This window comes from Halyomorpha halys, unplaced genomic scaffold, assembly GCF_000696795.3.
Source record: "Halyomorpha halys isolate HHAL.00 unplaced genomic scaffold, Hhal_1.1 Scaffold56.1, whole genome shotgun sequence".
Lineage (NCBI taxonomy): Eukaryota > Metazoa > Arthropoda > Insecta > Hemiptera > Pentatomidae > Halyomorpha > Halyomorpha halys.
The window spans coordinates 291,639-311,182 of record NW_027115012.1 but is presented as its reverse complement, the minus strand read 5'-3'; the positions used below and the strand labels follow the sequence as shown (position 1 = coordinate 311,182).

Genomic DNA, 19,544 nt, shown 5'->3' with positions numbered 1-19,544 from the left:
ATCATTTAAGTTTTCACTTAAAATTTAAGTAGATTTTGAAGACAAATCTATAACATACTGCCATGTTAATATTCTTTGTGCTGTTTTCTTTTTTCTTTTGGCACTGCTTTAGAGTGTCAAAATTTGAAATATGAAATAGATAACGCATAATTTTTAAACCGACTCGCTTTGCCAACAAAATTACCCTGCTGATAAAAAGTTCACATCGTCGAAGCAAGTATCACATATCAACGCACACTTCACTGTCCCTCCACCCAAAACTTTTTAGAGATCTTCTAATTACAAGCAGTCTTTTCTTTATTAAAAAAAAATATAATAAAATAAACAATAGAAACAAAATACAACAAATGATTTCTTCAATAATAACTGTCTCAACGCTGTAAACATTTAAGGAGTGACAGCTTGTAAAAAGACTTATATTATCCCATTTGAGGAATTATTTAACAATTACAATGTTTGAAAAAAAGAAATACAACAATTTGTGTAATTAAAAAATTATAAAAAATCAAATACGTCTTAACAATCAATCAACTTAATTGTCTACAGCCTTTAATGTTAACATGTTTCCAGGAGAACTTTAGAGAATAGAAAGGTTGCTCTATATGTATATGATAAAAATAAAATACCATTTTTAAAAAATAAACTCCCGCTACGTATTTCCTGCTGCTAAAATTACAGTAAACCTTTATTATTTTTAAATTACCATTCATATAAGGCAGATAAAGGCAAATTCGTTTCACTTATAGCAACGAGTACAAACTATTAATCACTGAATTAAATCTATAATCTAAGCATAATCTAATTTAGATTTAAAAAGAAAAAAAACAACTAAAAAATAATTAAAAAAAAAAACAAACAAACTGATAAATAAAACAAAAAACAATTCTAGATATTCAAGATTTAATTTATCACACATAGTTCAAATATCTCTAATACTAATCTTCATAGCTAATGAAAATTTATATCACTTCAAAATCTTATTAAAAATACAACATTTATCACTATTTTGATCTATTAGTACAAAAATCACAAATAAAAATAAATGATTAACATTTCGAACTTTTTTTTTATTATTTTTTTTTCTTCCGAGAACAATAAAAAATAAAAATGTTTATACTCACATGTATATTATAAACTATGGTATATTTTTATAATCTACATTTCCAACTTAAAATACAAAAGATTTTATCACATTTTTTCATAAGCTCTACAATTATCATGCAATCAAAACAAATATCGCATTCGACACAAAATTGAACAAAAAATCAAATTTCACATGATAATGTTTAATATTTATAATTTTTTTTTTGGAAATTTTATAATTATCAACCTTAATAAAACCAACATAATAAATAAATATCACCAGGATTTTCGAGTTCTCCAACAGAAACATACCTTGTGTTTTAACCTACATTATAAACGGTTTGTGGATAGACGTAAGTTCTAAATGTTGTGTAGGATCTAGATAACCCGAGCTATACTCAATAAGTTGAGGTATTTAGTTGGTTAGAACTCAGATTACATTAAATTAAGTAAACGAGGTAACTATTTCAAATTTCAAAAAAAAAAAAAAGTAAAAGAAAAACTAGGAACAACCGCATCTATCCACTACCATTCCAGGAAGCAGTCCATAAATAATGTTAGAATTTTGGTCAAAGTAGAGCATGGATATAGAAGACAGTTTGCGTGGTGCGCAGCACGGGCCGGAAGTACCAGAGGGGTTGGCCAGGTGGACGATGTGAGTGTGGGGATGTTGTTGAAGAAAGACGTAAGGGCACTCTCCGGAGCAGTAATTGGCTTCGTATCTCTTCGGCGCGATTATCCAATCCCAGCCGAACTCCTCAAAGTCCACTGTCAAAGGGTAGCGACAACAACGCCGTTCTTCAGAATTTTCTGGGCAATTGAGTCCAATGGTCCTCTTAGTCCTCTGCTTCTTAGTATTGGCTACGTGCAGCTCAAGGAAGGGCACCTGTGGGCAGAAATAATAATCCTTTACCCAACTTACTCCATCCAACTCCTATCTTTATCCTTCAAACTCCAATTTTTATTCACTTCAAAAAACGCCTAATTTACTACTACCTTCCATCCAACTCCTAACTTGATAGTCTGTCCTGTTTCTATTGTTTTCCCTTGCATCTAATGCCTATTTTACTTCTACCCCCAAATCTACACTTTTTTTTCGATTGTCCCCAATTTATATCTTATTACTACCTCTATCTCCTCTACCATCTCCTAACTTAATACATCCTTTACTGCCATCCTTTTTTTTTTTTTTATATCGCCTAATGCCTGTCTTACTAATACCTCCGTTTAACTCCTAACTTAAAACATCCTTTACCTCCATCCAACTCCTATTTTTTCCTATTCTGCATGAGGCCTAAACAACCTTCCATTCAATTCCTAACTTAATCCATTCTTCACCTCCATCCAACTCCTATTTGCTTTCCATTTTATCTAACACCTAATTTACTATTACTGTGCATCCAATTCCTAACTAGATCTATCTATTATCCTCATCCTACGCCTAATATACTACTTTCTTTCATTCCAACTCCTAGTTTACCACTCTCTCTTATGCTACTCCTGACGCATCATTTAACTCCTTGCAATCCTAATTTACTCCCTATACCTTCATCTAGGTCTCAGAGAATGGGATTCGGAGAAGTAGGAGGAATGAGGAGCTGATGGAACCTAACAGTGTGGCTTTAGTGAAAAGAGGACAAACAAGTTGGATAGGACATGTGAAGAGGTTGTCCGATCAAAGGATACCCAAAAAGATGCTATATGGGGTACCGAATAGAAAATGGAAAAGAGGACGTCCCTGGATCAGATGGCTGGAGGAGGATCAAAGGTGGTTAAATATTGAAAGATGGGAAGAGAGAGCAAGAGATCGTGCAGATTGGTTGGCAATGGTGGAGGGGGCCCAAGTACTTTTAGGACTTTTGTGCCATAATAATAATACTTTAATCTAACACCTTGCTCATGACTCTCTCCCATCCAACTCACTACTCTTGATCTATATTTGAAAGGTAATCCAATTGTTTTAAAAGTTTACTCACTAATATTCTCAGAGATTTACCACACTGAATTATTTTCATTCAATTCCTAACTTAATCTATCTTTTACTATCTAACCAATCACCTTCTAATTTACTAATCTCTTCATCTAACTCCTAATATCATCCATTATTTTCTATCATTTACTTTGTTACTTGAGGTCACTTTATGATGGCCACATCGAACTCCTAATTTATTCTCCCTTTCATGAATTTCGCCCCTAGACCATGCATTTTGCTTTGAAAAAAGGGTGGATGTAAGTGATAAAAAAAAAAAGAAGTGAAAGGTCGATAAAAGATTTTGTGTTTGTATATTGATTTTATCAACTACTGTAGTATTAAGATAATAAATCAAGTAGGTTTTGAAAATTACAAATTCCATATAAGTTGAGATAACTCAAGTTTTATTAAAAACTTCAGTTCAAGTTAATCCATTAAAAACAAATTGATAACACTTATGCATGAGTCAATGCAAGAAGAAGGATCGAAAATACCACCTAGCCAGTATCGTTCATGATAACTCAAAAAGTTAAAATGAAAAAAAAAAACATAATAAGAAAGAAAGCTTAAATTAAAACAAAGGTGAATGATTACTGAAATGAAACAAAGCACAATTATGTTTATGATATGGATTTGTTATGTGCACTACCATTTCTAGAGAGGTCAGATGTTACTGAATAGAAACTTGTAACTTAATAAGAGCAGACTTATATAAATTAATTTCCTTAACCAGACTTTTTGGTAGCATGGGTTTATAATTTTCCTGAATCAACAAACAAATCTCTCCATCTTAAGAGAAGAGAGGTATTTATGACCACCAAGGTATCTCTACTCAATAATCTCACCAGAATATTGGACACTCCCCAGACCCAGAAACTGGCTCTCACAAGGTTTGAAACAAAAATCAACGGGATGGTCTGTAATGATGGAGACAATGCACCAATGCTGAAATGATGGCTCTTGACAATGACTCCAACATTAAAATAAGTTGACTACAGTGGTTAGGATGTCTGACAAGAATGACCGAGGACCAAATACCAAGGAAGATAATAGACGAATGGCTGGAAATGGGTCATGAGACCTAAGCTGTGCAAGGTGAAAGTGTAGCAGAGGGCAGCAGAGAGATGACTAATACTTGATGTTGGAGACGACCCCGTTACCCCTTGGAGTATAGTACTAGTTAAAAAGAATAAGAAAGTAATACAAAGATTTAACTCTATAAAATAAAATTAGTTATTTTTTTCAGTTCAGAAGACTTTCCAGGAACTAGTCCTCTTCCTCCATGATTAAAGTGAGCAGATCTGACTTCTGTTTTCCAACTCTGCACAAAGGTTTTGTACCATATACTACTGTTTTCTGATATTACCAGCAGAAGGAGTTCTCTCTCAGTTATACGAAAGCATCCGGTTTTCCACCACAGCTTAGCTCACTGTATCTCATAGATGGTGCAAGCAATTACAACATGCTAGGGAGTCTCTGGTATGTTGCTATTGGATTGTAAGGGGAATCCTGGCCATGTTCTTAGAGCTTGGAATGCAACCCCACATGCCCTGTTCTTCTGTAGAATAGCCCATTTTGGGGTTGCCACCCACTACTTGTTTTATTCTTCTACTAATCTTACCGAATAATCTTCTTTCAAAATCCAAGATCCTTCTTGGTTCATCTTCATTCTTCATTTTAAATTTCATACTATTTTCTTCCAGGAGATTAAGAGATATCACTCTGGTTAAGACTTGCAAATCTACCTTATGAGAAATAGATTTGAATACCCTGATGACCCTCAGCAGAACTAAGCGCTGAAACTTTGCCAGCCTCATCTTTTGTCGGCATGAGAAGCTTCGGTTCCAGGCAAGAGATTCCATATCTCAGAATATCCAATATTACATCCTTGTAAATTTTCCTAGTATCCAATAATTTGTGTATCCTTCGAGACCCTTGAAGTGTGCCACATGCGACCAAGATCATTTGACAATAGGATCACTCTACACAATATTTAAAATGGTGGTTTTCTTTGGTTTTCTATAAATTGTAGTGAAGTACATTACATTTAAAAAGTGAACTTCAGTATTCCCATGTAAGTCTTTGTGCCATTTTGTTTTTTAACACTAATTTTAAATGAAAAATGGATATAACCTCCATAAAAGTTGAGCTAATGAACAATAATCAACTAAAATTTATCATTTAAAATAATCCGATAAGTTTATTTAAAAAATGTATTTATTTCATATACAGATAAGTAAAAGTAAAAAATTATTTGGTTTAAATACATTTATTAGTATGCAAATTGTCCCAACACTTTTTATTATTTCTTTAAAAGTACAAGGTTTTGGCCAATTTGGCCATTCTCAAAAACAATCTTAAATAAATTTACACTCCACATCCAATATTTAAAGACTTTTTGCAGGCTATTCTGACCAGAACATTAATATCAGTCAAACATCAACCAATAAAATAATAGAGAATCATATTAATTTATTAATAAGGTTGCCTTAGCTTATTTCTAGTTACCTATTTTGACAATATTTCATTAATTTATAAAACTTTTAATTATAGATCAACTTAACACTTCTGTCACTTTCTTATCAATACTCTAGTGTTGAAATAGTGATAAAGCCGAATTGGCCAAAACGTTGGACTGTTAATGATATAACAAAGAGTGTTGAGACCTAATATGGATACTTAAATAATTAAATGGATATTTAAACAATAAATACTAGTCACAAGAATTTGAAAAGATTATATATAAAGAAAAAATGATGTTATGAAATAATATGATAAAATCTTTAATATTTTTTATATATCTAAGGCGATTCTGAGAGTCATCAAATATAATTATAACTATTCAAACATTTTGCTGTGATAATTTATTTTATTTTCATTTGAATTAAATAGTTTTTCAGTACCGCCAGTTACTGTACATAATGTACTAATAACTTAATAATGATTGTTTTAATATGTAATTGGTGGCTAATTATGTAAGTATTATAATTTAAACTTAAATTGCCTATTTAAAAAAAACTCATTTACTTTAGAAAAATTTGATTGTTCAGTCAAGTATCATAAAACCAGATACGATAAGTGACTTGAAACTTACATACCCTATGTTTTATATATACTTTCACACTCTTATGTACTCCAAGACATGACTTTACTTTACGATAGTAATAAAGGCAAACCATCATAGCCAGATTGTGAAAATTTCACAAATCCGATTTGTTGATGTATCTAATATATATTCAAGGGCTTTAATTTTTACAATGAAATCATAAGATTAAATATTGTTATAAACAATGATAGTATAAATGAGGTTTTGATACGAACCAATCTTTTATCTCTTCTTTTTAAAATAATTGATCATAACAGTTAACAATTTACCAGCCAACATTTCGCCAATTTTGGCATCATCAAGACAAAAAAAAAACCAAGATTACACATTTGCAGACAAAATAAAGCACATCTCACACCAACAGTAAACACAATCACAAAGACTAGAAACAGTGCATCACTCCAAGACATCTTAACACATACTGAAAATGATAGGAGAGGACATAATAGCTGATAGAATAGGTTATAATCAAACACCTGATTAACAGAAAACCAGAGATTACACCAAGCATATACTAAAAGGTCAACATTTAAAAAAAAAAAAACCATTAAAAGTGAATACAGAGTGGAAAATGCAGTCAAATGTGAGATAAAGATAATAATAAAAAAAGGAAGAAATCTTCATATAATTTTTTTCTATGCATGCTTTAATTTTATATATCACAAAATGTCGATAGATTGTGCCAGGTGGGGTGGGAATAGACTGACACAGAATTCTACAAATCAATACTGAGTGGGTGATATTAAAACTATAACCACTGGGCAGCAGTATGTTGGTAAATGCGTTAACAAGAGTTATTCATTGGATGCAATCTTTATAACTCTCTTTGTCATTTTTAACAATTCACTGTTTATAACTTTGACACAACCTATGAAAAATGTTGGTTCTCATGAAATGATAATTAAATTAAATCTGTACTGCTACAATCTACGAAGGGTCAGAGGTTCAGTACTTTGTAAAGAAGTACCGTTACTAGACCAACGGTTGTGCAAGGAGGTGATTTGGTCAGAATCATGTCTGCCAAATTTTTAACCAATTAAGGGTACCCACTGTATGAGGCTGGGTGGACCCCGGAGGGCTTCCAAACCCACAGGGCTGACTCAATGGCTATTGTGAAACAGATAATAATTATCTGCTACAGCCCGATTCGAACCCAAGGGCCATGGATTTACTTACCTATGAATTACCCGATGGTACGAATAATTAGTTTTATGAAATAATAACTAACTCATTTTTATTAAAATACTAACTGAAGCAGAAATTGTGGAGTTTTATTACTTTACTTTTTTGGTAAGATTGAGCCACCATTTTTCTACCCTATGTATAAGAATGGTAATTGGAATGGTATAAAAAGCCAAATTTTGGATTTATCTGAAAAATGCTGATGAACTTTGTTATCAAAAGCATTACATTATTAAAAAAAAACATCTGCTCTCAGAAAAATTGAGAATGCAAATTTTTTTTGGTTTGCTATAATTATAATTTTATATTAAGAAAATAAAGTAAGAGTGTTCTTGTTTCAGAGTGAATATGCCATGAGGGAATCCATGAATAGGAAAAATAGAGTTGGCACAATCTCACCCAGTCTGGTGATGATTGTATCAAAAAGAAAAAAAACCCTACCAGTTAAAAGTGTATTCTGCTCCAAAATGGAAAGATAAAATTACATCTACCTACTTGTGCTAGATTCATAGGAATATGTAAATAAATAAAAGAAATGTTTAAAATCGGGCACAATTTCAACTCATTTTTATACAGTTTATATCTTTATTTTATTTTTGTTGTTGATACATATTATTAAGCTCAGCAATAAATTTTAGCTTGATGTTTAAAAGTAGAATTTTTTTAGCAAACAAGCGACCGGAGTTACTGACCAGAATTTAAATGTACTGAGCATGTTAAATAATAAGATTTTTTTTCAATAACAGTGAATTTGATTTATGTATTTCTTCCTTATGCTGTTGAGATCATTGGTATTATTATATTACTGTATCATATTATTAGTAAATATTATTGTAGGTTTTATACTAACGAAAGAAGATGCTTCGTTGCGGGTGGAGGTGACCACCAACCTCTGTGTGAGAGCAGACAGCTCATCCTTTCCTTGGTCCTTGATGGATGCTTGTACAGCCAGGCTCATTGGCTCTCCTGGCATCTTGAACCACTCTGAGACCAGCGGCTTCACATCTATTTTCACCCAATGTCCTTTTGAGCCCCAAGTTCTAGCCTCCTGTGAAATATTTTTGTTAATTATTATAAAAAAATAAATAAATATTGGGTTCCAAAAAAAAAAAAATAATGTCATGCAACTAATAATTAAGATTCAGTAAAATGATTCATGATATAAGCTCCTTTATTCCTTTCTCAACTATTAGTTCTAGTCTGGGAGATGAGGACAAACCTAAATCCTTCCATAGCACCAGTGGTGGAGGGGAGAGAGGATGCCCTCTCCTGGAAGGTGAACAATTTTTTCGAGCTCTGTAACTACTAGGGACCAGATTTTTATGTTACTATACATTATATGCCTCTGTGTAACATGTATTAAACTTATTATCTGTCTGATTCACAATCTGTAGAATAATATATTTAAATTTAATACTGTATATTTTGATATTTTAAAATTTATACTCTACATAAAATTATATATTTTGGGCTTTTATTTAAGCTTAAATTAGATTATTTCAATTTTAATACCATAAAATTGAATGTTTGAGCCAAATTTTGTGATGTTATACACATATCAGTATGAATGCAAATATTTATATTTTCTTGATTCAATTCAGAACAGAAAAATATGAGGCATTGTTAAACATTTGAAGAGTTGAATATAAGGTTAAAAAAAAGAATAAAGTCAGGCGACAAATATTCTTGGAAAAGTATTAATTGGTGGTCTTGTGTAATTATAAAAAATATCTCCAAAACATGCCCAAATCCTTTATAATTTACACAGATGGATCTAAATCAGACCAATCATCAGCATAATCCTTTGTAACAAATGCCTCAACGTACAAAATTACACTCCACAATCTATGCAACATATTCACTCAATGCAATAGCACTTCACTTTTGTTTGTCTTAGAACCTCAACAATATAACAATAATTACAGACTCCCTAAGGTCGCTAAAAGGTTTATACTGTATGTAAGTGAAAATTTCCTGCATCCATTTATTCTTAAACACTCTTCAAAATCTGGGCATGCCAATTATATTTATATGGGTTCCAAGTCAGGTAGGAATTGTAGAGAATGAACTGGCTGATCGAGCGGCAAGAGAAGCAATCACACACCCGGGACGGGGCAAAGCAATTTTAACTTTATCAGAAATAAGCAAACTCCTGGAAAAGGAAATCAAAGACATATGGCAATCTTTGTGGAAAGAAAGCCCAAGGAGTAAACTAAAAATTATTAAAAATGACTTCAAGTCCTGGGGTAGCTCTAACCAAAAAACCATAGAGAGAAGGTCGTACTGACTAGGCTGAGAATAGGTCACACGAGGCTCACTCACTCCTATCTTATCTCATAACAAACACCTCCGAACTGCCAGTATTGCATCAAAAATTTGATAATTAGCCATATCTTCCAGTAATGCCCATATTTCACATCACACCTCAATAGCTTAGGATTAAACTATTTCCAAAACTCTTAGAGAGGATGATAAAACAAAAAATTATTATTTCAGTTTTCAAAATCAGAAGTCTTGCTGGCACAAATATAACATAGAACAGAAAAAATAATAATAATAAAAAATATATAAATAAATAAAAAAAAGTAAGCAAAATTAAATCAGAAATAAATTGTGTTGATGAGCAGTTTATGTTTTACACCATTAAACAAATAAATCTCTATAGAATATGCTTCATTGTTACTGATTTTATTGATTGGAGAAGATGGTCGGGGGTATGGTAAAACTGCAAGTTTTAGCCAACCTTCTCCGCTTGATACCCTGATGAAAACCTGAAACTAGGGTCGAAACGTCGGCATAAATAAATATATTTTTTGTTTATTTATGTTATTCTTTGCTGACCGCACCCCGACCATCTTCTCCAATGAGTAATCTACTGTCCACTATCTACACCTCGTTACTGTTTTTAACTTTGATATCCATTCAGCCTCCTGCCCTCCATTATTCCGTTTGAATCTGGCTATTTCTTACTCAAGTTTTCAGTCTTATGTTTTAGTGTTTACTTTGATTCAAACAAAGTTATATAAACTTTATAGGTATTAATATTAAAAATTAAACAATAGGATTTATTAAGGAAGTTGACTGGTGAGCTGTTTGCTGGTAGCTTAGAGACTCAATTTTTTGTAGTTGAAATCTTCAAATTATTACTAATAATTAATATTTTTGTACACGAGTAATTTTATGAAAAATTATATATAATTAAATAAGAATACTTTACCTTGATGGTATTGATTTCTGTGAGCGTTGGAGGTTCGTCGTCCGAAGCTACCTTGAAGACAGTGATCTCTATGGGGTGCGGGTCTTCCCTGGGAGTGGCCCTCAGGAATAGCCACAGGTAGGCGTTCACTATTCGATTTTCAAGCATTTTTTCCGAAAACTTGAAATTGAGCAGTTCTTTACCTTTCAGGTGCCGCATCTTCGGATCTGAAACAGACATTGCATTAATTAAATTATGTGTTTAAAATTTGAAGATAACTTTAAAGAGGAGGTAGGGTTATATGGACTAACTACATAAATAAGTGGTTAATGCCTAGAGGGATATGTGGTTAATCCACATAGCATAAGTTGTTAAGTGTTAGAGGCCCCACGCCTTGAGCATAAATTATTAAGTATAGATAGCTAGGGGCGATACGAAATGGCGGTTGTTTCAAAAAGTTAAAAAAAAAAAATTTCATTCGGAGCTCTTTCTTTATTCGTCGTTAAAAAAAAGAAACTTTCAAGAGTTTTGAACTTTTTTTTCTGATATTCTGCAATTTTGATATACTTATAGGGAACAGAAATGCCTGAAATTTATATTTCAGCTTCCTTACAGTGAAAATAAAAGAAATAGTTTCTAAGTTACAGTGTATTGTAATTACTTATATGAATTAACTACATAGATATGTGGTTAATCCGCATAGCATAAGTTTTTAAGTGCTAGAGGCCACGTGCCTTGAGCAGAAATTGCAAAGTATAACTAGGGGGCGATACAAAATGCTGTTTCAAAAAGTTAAAAAAATAATTTTTCATTCAGAGCTCGGAGATAAAGATTTTTCACAATAAAATCACTAAGTAATAATCTTTCCGAACATTTTTATGAAATATTTCCATTTAAATGCTATATCTCGGGAACTATTTAACGTGAATAGTTCTATTAGGGCTCATATTTTAGAAAATTTAATCTGCTTTAAATTATGTTCTATTAGGTTTTCTAGTGTTGTTGGTATTTTTAAAGATATAGAGCTCCGAATGAAAAATTAATTTTTTCAACTTTTTGAAACAGCCGCCATTTTTTATTCCCCGTAACTATACTTGGCAGACTCATCAATTTTGACTAGTAATTATGCATAGTTTTCATTAAATTATTCAAAAATTGAGGTGAAATAACTGATTTTTTCTTGTACCAATAGACGTCTTCTTCACGAACACAATATTAGTACAAGAGCCAGGAAGAAAAAAAAGGCAGTTATCTCACCCCATTTTTGATTACTTTAATGAAAGCTATGTATAATTAATAGTCAAAATTGATGAGTCTGCCAAGTATAGGTCGGGGCAATAAAAAATGGCGGCTGTTTCAAAACCTTAAAAAAAACGCTAATTTTTGATTCGGAGCTCTATATCTTAAAAACTACCAACCACACTAGAAAACCTAACAGCACATTATTTAAAGAAGAGTAAATTTGGTGAAATATGAGCCCTTATAGAGCTATTTACGTCCAATAGTTCTCGAAATAAAGCTTTTTAAAAAACTAAATTTCTTACAAATCTACTGAAAGATTAGTACTTAGTTAATTTATTTTGAGAAATCTATATCTCAGGAACTATGTGACGTACAGATGTCTATTAGCATTCAAATTAAAGATAGTTTAATGGTATATAAAAAAGTGTATGACCTTAACCTTCGTAGGAATAGTAGTTTTCATGATATTTGCTAAAATAAATTGATTTATAGTTGTTTGGACAATTAGTTTGATTTATGAAAAACTTTATTTCAGAAACCATTGGACGTACAGATTTCTGTCAGCACTCAAATTAAAGCTAGTTAAATTTACTACATGTTTATCTTTGTAGAAGAAGTAGTTTTTATGATATTTGACAAAATAAACTCACAAAATGTTAATTTCTAGTTGTTCGAGTAACCTATTACTCCTACGAAGATAAAAATCATAAACTACATTATAGCTCATTAAACCAGCTTTGATTCGAGTGCTAATAGACATCTGTACGTCAAATGGTTTTTGAGATATAATTTTTTCAAAATAAATTCACTAACTACTATCTTTCAGTACGTCCCATACAACATTTTTCCGAAATGTTACTTTTTAAAAAGCTATATCTCGAGAACTATTTAACGTAAATAACTCTTTTAGGGCTCATATTTTAGCAAATTTTCTCATCCTTAAATGACGTTCTCTTAAATTTTCTTGTGTTGTTCCTACTTTTTATGATATAGAACTCCGAATGAAAAATTAAATCATTTTATCGCTTTGAAACAGTCGCCATTTTTTATTCCCCCTAAGTATACTTGGCAGACTCATCAATTTTGACTATTAATTATACATAGTTTTCATTAAAGTAATAAAAAATTGGGGGGAGATAACTGCCTTTTTTCTCCTCTTGGGCTCTTGTACTATATTGTGTTCAATTAGATGTGCAAGTGCATTGATGGATAGTGTTATTTCAGTAATAAGTTATTTTTTTAAGAAAACATCTCCATTAAGCTTTTCACATTCGTACAAAAGAATATTTATCAAAGAAAGAATTCAACACGCAAAGACATGACAATAAACCGGAAGATTCATGGAGTTCACGGAGCATTATGAATGGTTCGAATCCGATAGAGGACAAGAATAATGAGCGATTTGGAATAACAAAGTGAATAGGTTTTTATAAGCTAAAGATGGATTAGCCGTTATTATAAGTCACGCAGCTACCATATGGTCGATGATCCCGCGCGAGGTTTACGATCGTAACGAGAGGCTTATATACAGGCGAATTTTTTTTATTTATTGATATTTACAACTTTATAAAAAATACAACAAGCAAATTTGATCATAATGAAATAATGATAATGATATGATACAGCATGTAGAGAAACTACCCAGTAGTAGAACTCTAAAAACATTTTACAATATAAGGTCACGAGGCCATTCTCTTTTCAGGCGCCTCGGAGGATTGCCAGGAATGGAAGAGGAAGCAAGGTTAGAAACTAGTGGGTTTGGGTAGTTAGGAAATTTATAATGGAAGGAATGATATCTGGTTACAGGTGAGATTAAACCAATAAGCATAACGTACTTGAAATCGAATTTTTTTTTTTTCTGATATTCTGCAATTTTGATATACTTATAGGAGACAGAAATGCCTGAAATTTATATTTCAGCTTCCTTACAGTAAAAATAAAAGAAAAAGTTTCTAAGTTACACTGTATTGTAATTGCTTATATGGATTAACTACATAGATATGTGGTTAATCCGCATAGCATAAGTTTTTAAGTGCTAGAGGCCATGTGCCTTGAGCAGAAATTGCTAAGTATAACTAGAGGCGGTACAAAATGGCGGTTGTTCAAAAAGTTAAAAAAAATAATCTTTCTTTCGGAGCTCTATATCTCTATTCGTTGTTAAAAAAACAACAAAAAAACTGTATTTCGGGAACTATTTAACGTAGACAACTCTATTAGGGCTCATATTTTAGCAAATTTAATCTTCTTTAAATTATGTTCGATTAGATTTTCTAGTGTTGTTGGTAGTTTTAAAGATATAGAGCTCCGAATGAAAAATTAATTTTTTCAACATTTTGAAACAGCCGCCATTTTGTATTCCCCCTAACTATACTTGGCAGATTCATCAATTTTGACTAGTAATTATACGTAGTTTAAGTACATCTTTGAAGGAGTAGCAGTTTTTATGATATTTGACATAATAAATTCAAAAACTTTAAATTTCTAGTTGTTCGTATATAAAGTTGGATTTTTGAAAAAAATATATCTCTAGATCAATAAGACGCACATATTTTTGCCACTACACAAAATAAAGAAAATTTAACTTACTATAAAGTAGCTTATGACACTTATCTTCGTAGGGGTATTAGCTTTTATGATATTCACATATGAATATAAATTTGGCAAATGAAAATTTGTCCGAACAACTATAAATCAATTTATTTTAGCAAATTTCATGAAAACTACTACTCCAACGACGATAAACGTCATAAACTACTTTATAACCCGTTGAACTAACTATAATTTTAGTACTAACAGTCGTCTGCACGTCAAATGGTTTTTGTGATATAGATTTTTCAAAATAAATTTACTAACTACTGATCATTAGGTACTTTCTGTACAACATTTTTATGACATGTTGCTTTTTAAAAGCCATATCTCGAGAACTATTGAACGTAAATAGCTCTATTAGGGCTTAGATTTTAGCAAATTTACTCTGTTTTAAATGATGTTGTTGGTGGTTTTAAAGATATGGATCTCCGAATGAAAAATTATTTTTTTTAAACAGCCACCAGTATTCTCCCTACCTGTATTTGGCAGACCCATCAATTTTGACAAGTAATTATACATATTTTTCATTAATTTGATAAAAAATTGGAGTGAAATTACTGACTTTTTTTTCTCCTCTTGGTCTCTTGTACTATAAAATTAAAAATTTCTTGTTGCTGAGTGTGGCACAGTAGTGGTAGTGAAAGCACTGTATGGGAAAGAGGTAATGTTCCGATTGGTGGCTGGAAAGTTATGCTGAAAAATATTCGTAAAGTTTCAAGTAGTTTACTTTATCCTCCGGCAATTTTCCGTTCTAAAGCATATCCCAATCGAATAATAACAGTAAATGTGATTATACATTTGTCCAAATTTACGAAAATGTGATAACGGATAACGTTGGACCAGAGATTTGAGAATATCATCAGCGCTGAGTCCCTAGATATTCTGTTTAATGGTTTATAATTTTGAATATTCTTTCAATGAAATAGTAGTTTACAATCAGTTAAAAAAATATATATCTAATTTGGTTTTATTTCTATCTAGATCTGTATTTAAGTACTTTGTAAGGAAGAAATGTTGTGAAGGAGGCGATTTGGTCAAACTAACGCTCAGATTTTTCCCCAATTAAGGATACGCATATTATGAGGCTGGGTTTCTTCCGCATCAATCCTGATTACGTCACAAATAAACTCATTCACAAAGACCTTAACATACCTTTTGTTGCTATAGCCCGAAATAGATATGCATCTTTTCATTTCAAACTCCTTATTTATTAGTCCTTAACAATCAACGATATTCCGTAGAGGCGTCTGAAAAGAAGATGGCCACAGGATCTTCTAGTTTTTTTTTAATAATTTATTTATTGTTATTTACAACTGTATACAAATATATACAACAAGTAAATTTGCTGTAGGTGAGATAGTGACATAATACAAACATGTGGAGGATCTACTCACTGATAGAACTCCAATAACATTTCTAGAGGAGAAGATCTCGAGGCCATCTTCTTTTCAGACGCCTAGGAGGATGGAGAAGCCAGGCTAGAAACAAGTGGATTTGGGTGGTTGAGAAGTATATTGAGGTCCTGATGGATGACTTGATTCGTGACAAAGTAAGGAGCATTGAGGATTTTGGACTGTAAGGATTGGATTCGGGAGGAATTTGATGGTTTAGTGGAGCCCCACAGCTCAACTCCATATGTCCAGATAGGCCTTATAATAGTCATGTAGATCAGTCTTTTGAAATGGATTGGCAGTTTGGACCGTTTATCTAGTAAATGTTGTAACAGTCTGAATCGACGATCAGTTTCTTGTCTTTTTAGTCTTGTATGAGTATTTCTTCTTATTTAAATTAATGGAAGATTATTGATTGACCGTGAGTATAGATGAATGGAATATGGTCCGGGTGCGGTCAAAAATTTAAAAATAAAAATAAATAATAAATAATAATTTTTAATTTATATTCATGTGTTTTCTTCTTAAGTGTACTTATATTAATTACTTTATTATTAATTTTCTATTATATTTTACAGTTTTCTGTACCCCCGCTCATTTGGTATATTTTGTTTCTTAATCACTTACACACATTGTATCCCATTATTTTATACTTTACTTTTCCTTTGTTTTTTATTAATATCTCTTCTCCCCCTCTATTATGTATATTACCATTTATTGTTCACCTAATTTAAATACTATGTTTACTTTTAATACTTTTTTACTATGTTTACTTTACAAATTATTTTCGTTATTGTGGCATCACTGCCATCCCCACTCCTCCCAATACAAACCGCCACTTTGTTTTTGACTGCCGTCAAAACAGGTATGCATTTTGTCTCATTTGATTTGTATTTTTTTTTCTTTTTTCATCTCTTTATTTGTACTCTCTTTAATATTTCTTCTCTTATCTATCTGTTACTATTACCCTTTTCATTTTCTATTTACAACCTTTAATTTTTCTTATTATATCTTACTTTTCATTTTATACCCCTGTTATTTTACACTTATGTTTTTTATTTTTTGGAACTATAGTGTTTGTATCTTTTTTAGCCCTGACGAAGTCGTGGGGTGAAACGTTGGCTCAATAAAATAGTATAATTTTCAACTATTTGAGTTGTTTTTTTTACCGCATCCGGACCATATTCCATTCATATTTAAATTAATGTTTGAAGTACCACCATTGGGCTGTTCCTTTCCAAGATTATAATGTGTTTGAAACGTTCCTTATATTTACTTATTGTATTTTATTTTACAGTTGTAAATTTCAGTAAAGAAATGAATAATCTTTCATTCTGAATATAATGTTGATGAACCAGGGTAAACAGATGGATCAGGAATTGTGCTTTTGTTGTTCTGTTTTCTTGGGAATTTCTTCGCGAGAAGAAGGGACAGGTGTATCGTGTAGATTACGCGCGAAGAGTGCTATAGGCAGGTGTGTGCTGAAGGAGAAACCATTTGCATGGGCAATATTCTCGACATGCATCGGCCAATTAACTGCATGCAACGGCCACGTGTCACAGAGCTGACCGGAGCTCGACAGTACATCGCCCAGGCAAATCGCCAAAACTTTTGGAAATTCCATAAAAGGTGAGGGGAACCTTCCCTAAATATTACACATTTCCGAACACAGCGAGTGAGGTCTGCAGAAATTTCTTAATTAGTTAAGGACCATTTTCGCGTTATCACAATACAGATATCAGCAATGGAAGTGATATGACAGTGCGACAATGCTTGTTTAAACGCTGGCAGCGAAGCTAACATCGCTAAAAGTTCGACTTGTGGACTGGATGATAAAATCAACTGTCACCAAATAACAAATAAAACATATAAGTTCAATAATGGTGAGTTAATAATTGAATATGGGTTTATAGAAATGAGGAGAAGATGGTTGGCAGAGCGGTTTTAATTATTACAATGTCAAAAACGTTTCGGGGTCACCCCATCTTCAGGTTGCTAGGAACAAATTCTCAAAAAAATAATACATGCTTACAACAGTAACCCTGTATCACATTACTTATTAAACTTTTTACAAACTATTTACCTGATTAACATCTCTATCTAATCCATAAGTTACTCATTATTAGTCTCATCAAGCTAATATCTTCATATTATTCTCAATAAGTGAAACTTACTATAACAATCATTATAGTAATTATTGCATTTTATAAAATAAGAATAATTTCCTTCTTGAAAGGTTATATTTAAGTATAACAAATAGCTAAAACCAGACCAACATTCTCCTACCTCTATTACTCAAAAGATGAGCAATTTAACAATATTTAAAAACATATTTAATTAAAAAACAAATTTTATATAATAAGAATTCAACAAAATATTAAATAAATCTAAATCCTATAACTATTGTATAACCCTAAATTGTTAATTTATTTACATTATCTATATAATGTGTGCATAAAATCTTGGTGTCTGTTTTAAAATTGATTGCTTTGTCTATGTTTTTAGTGATGTATATTGCTTCTATTATTTTTATATTTTTACTATGATTCACTGTGTCTAATATTTTTGGATTATTAAAATCAAATTCATGTTTATATTTTAGACCATGTTGTACCAGTGCTGTAGTGTTGATGTTTTTTACGTTTTTACAACTATTCCTATCTTATTTTAAATTTTTTTGAGATATCTACAATGTACACAACTTCACAATTCTGGCAATTGATTTTGTAAATAACATTTAGTCTAACTTTATTGTCAATTTTATCCTTCATATTATTTATTTCTTTAATCCTGTTATTTTCCTTGCATATTTAATTACCTACACATACGTTTTATTTCCCACTCTTTTTATCACTTTATTTTAAATAATTGTCATTTTATTATTATTATATTATTGTACTTACTAACTATATTTTCATATAAATTTCATTATTTATTCTCTTACTTAATTTTAATATTAAATTTCACATACAGCCTTTATCTTCTTATAATAATTATACTATAGATGTCATTCAACACTATTTATGTATCTATAATGTTCGGTTTTTTATAATAATTCTGAATAATTCCTCTTATTTAATATGGTTGTTATCTGGTTTTTGTTCCTAGCCCTGATGAAACCTTGAAATTCTGGCCGAAACGTTACCACTTATAAGTACCTTTTTTACTTATTTTTGCTTTTCACTGACCGTACCTCCAACCATCTTCTTGGTATCATGAGGTTTTAAGATGTGACAGTTCACTGTCAACGCATCTATATGTAGAAGTGAACTGTCGCACATTCACAGTTAATTCATAGTACTGTCAAAGAAATGCGATAATGGTTCGTGGTAGCTAACTAAATATAACTTAGTTCATTGGGTTTGTTTTGCGGTATGTTATACCTAAAGCGCCTGACAGTCAACGAAACTATTTAAGAGGAATAGCACTAGACAAACTTGATTAACAGATAAAATTACTTTGAATAGGCTATAAACTAAATTTTATTTATTAATTAATTTCTGGAATACGACTTTTTCTTTCTATAATATTTATTTTTTATATGCAGTGAACTTTTCGGGGCTTTTCCTCATTATAAGAATCAATGTATCAATATTTTTAACTGTGTTATTTGAAGAGAGCAATGGTTAGGGTGGAGTTCAAAAGAGTACGCACTCAAAGTAATCAGAAAAACTTTTTTATACTAATTTGTTTACTTTTTTAACCACCAGACGGACCGTCTTCCTATAATTAATTACATACTAATAATCTAACAATTAATTATTTTTTATATAAAATATCATT

At 31.4% G+C, this 19,544-nt stretch overlaps 1 protein-coding gene across 3 annotated transcripts in view; it reads right to left on the bottom strand.

Annotated features, from left to right (window-relative positions):
- Nucleotides 1-303: 303 nt before the first annotated feature.
- LOC106692423 (growth/differentiation factor 11) overlaps nucleotides 304-19,544 on the bottom strand; it is a 182,432-nt gene continuing 163,191 nt past the window's right edge. For all 3 annotated transcript variants that reach the window (XM_067052107.1, XM_067052106.1, XM_067052108.1), the window contains exons 3-5: nucleotides 10,561-10,766; nucleotides 8,194-8,391; nucleotides 304-1,969 (exon numbers count right to left, since the gene is read on the bottom strand). In XM_067052107.1, the coding sequence (XP_066908208.1) occupies nucleotides 1,586-1,969; nucleotides 8,194-8,391; nucleotides 10,561-10,766 (788 nt within the window). In that variant the 3' untranslated portion in view covers nucleotides 304-1,585. The remainder of the gene's footprint in view (nucleotides 1,970-8,193; nucleotides 8,392-10,560; nucleotides 10,767-19,544) is intronic.